At 51.3% G+C, this 2727-nt stretch overlaps 1 protein-coding gene across 5 annotated transcripts in view; it reads right to left on the reverse strand.

Annotated features, from left to right (window-relative positions):
* The window catches only part of TRAK1 (trafficking kinesin protein 1), an 86402-nt gene that overhangs the window by 1891 nt on the left and 81784 nt on the right, over positions 1 to 2727 (reverse strand). For 2 of the 5 annotated variants that reach the window (XM_023743705.1, XM_023743707.1), the window contains exon 15: positions 377 to 453. In XM_023743705.1, coding sequence (XP_023599473.1) covers positions 416 to 453 — 38 coding nt within the window. In that variant the 3' untranslated portion in view covers positions 377 to 415. Of the gene's footprint in view, positions 1 to 134; positions 454 to 677; positions 746 to 2727 lie in introns of those variants that run through there. The other 3 variants (XM_023743704.1, XM_023743703.1, XM_023743706.1) reach the window with 3 other exon arrangements.

A 2727-nucleotide genomic window follows, 5' to 3' on the forward strand; every position in this document is an offset into this window, starting at 1 on the left:
CGGAAGTTATTAAGACGAAAGAGTGAAAGACAGATACATTGAGAAGATGCAACACAAAGACAGGCGTAGTACAACTACACATTTACCGCATGACTTGCCAGAACATCAAATCAAAGGGACTCGATGCCCACTTCCTCCTCCCCCATCACATCTGGACCTTCGATTGCAACAGGGGGTATGAGATGGACATTTCAGAGACACACTTGCATCAGCAGAAGCAAAACCCATCGAATGCAAATGGATTTTGCGGAGAGGAAAAGGCTGCTAAAATTCAGAAGTCATTGTCCCCCAGAAGTAAGAGATGGCTTGAGAAGACCAAGGAAGATCAACCCGCATCAAAAGTGCCAAAGCCAGAGGTTCGACCCCTTGGAAATACCGCTGGGACACCGGGACCCGTCAGCTCTCTCCGCATGTGTCACCACCGCCTGCCCGGCCGCTGCAGCACCTCCCTTCCTTGGGACACAACACAGGGATAGTGAGTGAGTCGCCCAGGGCTCCTTGTGCGGCCACGGAACAGCTCCAGGTCGGTTCCTACCACCCTGCGAGCAGGAGAGAGCTGTCCTCATAGGAAAGACACAGGGCAGGGGCGGGGCGGCTCACTGCTGAAGTCCCCTGTCCCCACCGCACGGGGCCCTGCCCGCGGTGCTGCTCCCTCGGGGCTCCGAGGACACGGGTTCTTGGACTCAGTGCTCTCACTTCCTACTTAAGCCCTCCTTCTTCTTCTCAGCCTGACTTTTCCTCAGAGCTGTGCGGAGAGAGTAAACGGGCTTCATTGGGATTTTATTCAGGAAGGAAGGGACACTGCCCAGTAAACCCCCTAGTCCTCCATTAGTTTGGTTTGTTCCTCCTTCCCCAGGTTCTGACACTGGCACAAAATCCTCATCGATCGGAGATCACCTTTACACTTAATGAGTCCTGGATTATTCGAGGTCTACGCTGGTGAACTACATACCGGTGGTGCGTGTGTGGATTTCTGCTCTGAAAGCCTGGCACGCGCGAGCACATGCCCTTCGGGCAGCTGCAGTGGGCGCTGGAGGGCTTGTACGGGCGACAGGCACCCTGCTCACCACTCTCTGATCCATCCAACGTGTCTCTTTCTGCCTGGAGAGGTGCACTAGGGAAAGGGTTCGGAGTGCTGGCTCCTCTGGGGGCCTGTGAAACCTGTACCAACTGGAAAACTGGGTGCTTGGGATCCTGCTGCTGCACCAGTCATGGGGGTGCCTGGCACCCTACCCCCATCCCATCTCCAGCGATGGCCCAGAGGTCCCTGCAGACTGTGCTGGAGGTTATCTGCAAGTACACTACGTAGACCTGGTGATTGCTAGTAGACCTGGTGATTGCTACTAGACCTGGTAATTGCTACTAGACCTGGTGATTGTTACTAGACCTGGTGATTGCTAGTAGACCTGGTAATTGCTACTAGACCTGGTGATTGTTACTAGACCTGGTAATTGCTAGTGGACCTGGTGATTGCTACTAGACCTGGTGATTTCTACTAGACCTGGCGATTGCTACTAGACCTGGTATTTGCTAGTGGACCTAGTGATTGCTACTAGACCTGGTGACTGCTATTAGACCTGGTGATTGCAAGTAGACCTGGTGATTGCTAGTAGACCTGGTGATTTCAAGTAGACCTGGTGATTGCTAGTAGACCTGGTGATTTCTACTAGACCTGGTGGTTTCTACTAGACCTGGTGATTTCTACTAGACCTGGTGATTGCTAGTAGACCTGGTGATTTCTAGTAGACCTGGTGATTTCTACTAGACCTGGTGATTGCTAGTAGACCTGGTGATTTCTACTAGACCTGGTGATTGCTAGTAGACCTGGTGATTTCTACTAGACCTGGTGGTTTCTACTAGACCTGGTAATTGCTACTAGACCTGGTAATTGCTATAGACTCGGTGATTGCTACGTAGACCTGGTGATTGCTATAGACTTGGTGATTGCTATGTAGACCTGGTGACTGACACAGAGACCTGGTGATTGCTGCTGATGGAACTCGGGCTTCCAGGGGGGATGGGCAGGAAAGCCCACCTTCTCCCCACGGCCCATGGCACTAATGGTGAGAAGAGGAAGACGGGACAAGCCAAGTACACTCTGGTGGGGAACTGAGGACGCCTGGAACTCTTCAGTCTGGCCAGCCATGAGGTCAGATGTGTACACACCAGCTCATGCACGTCAGTCCTTTTGAATGGTGCCCGTCCTCCCTCACCCACAGGGAGGACAGGCTGGTAAGGTGCTGGGACAGCAGAAACTTTCCTCTCTAAAGTCCACTGTGGCATCTGGTCCTTAAAGGACCCCTCACGTGAGCCCACACAGCTGCCAGATAGAAAATGCAACCAGAGATGAGGCACAGCCCCCCACGGCCGCTGTCCGAAGGCTGCCGTGATCTGTATACCTGTAGGAGCCTATTTTAGGATACCCCCTTCCCCTTTAAATGGGCTCCACATGTCTGAGTATTAAAATAAAACTGATCTTCACTTTCTTCTATCTCACCTCCTTCTCCCCTTTAAAGATCAAGGCATCCAAGAAAATTCAACTAAATTGTCTGTCCAAACATCTACCATCAGAGCTGCGTACTTTAAAAACTCTGAATCTAATCCTTTACCACACGCAGGGTCTTCCCTGCTCATTGACTACATAAAACTCATATCACAAGCTAGATAAGCAAACTCCTTCTTCTGATAAAGTGGTCATTTCTAGATGAATTAAATCACAAAACGTCA

Source organism: Myotis lucifugus, unplaced genomic scaffold (assembly GCF_000147115.1).
Source record: "Myotis lucifugus unplaced genomic scaffold, Myoluc2.0 scaffold_408, whole genome shotgun sequence".
NCBI classification, from domain to species: domain Eukaryota; kingdom Metazoa; phylum Chordata; class Mammalia; order Chiroptera; family Vespertilionidae; genus Myotis; species Myotis lucifugus.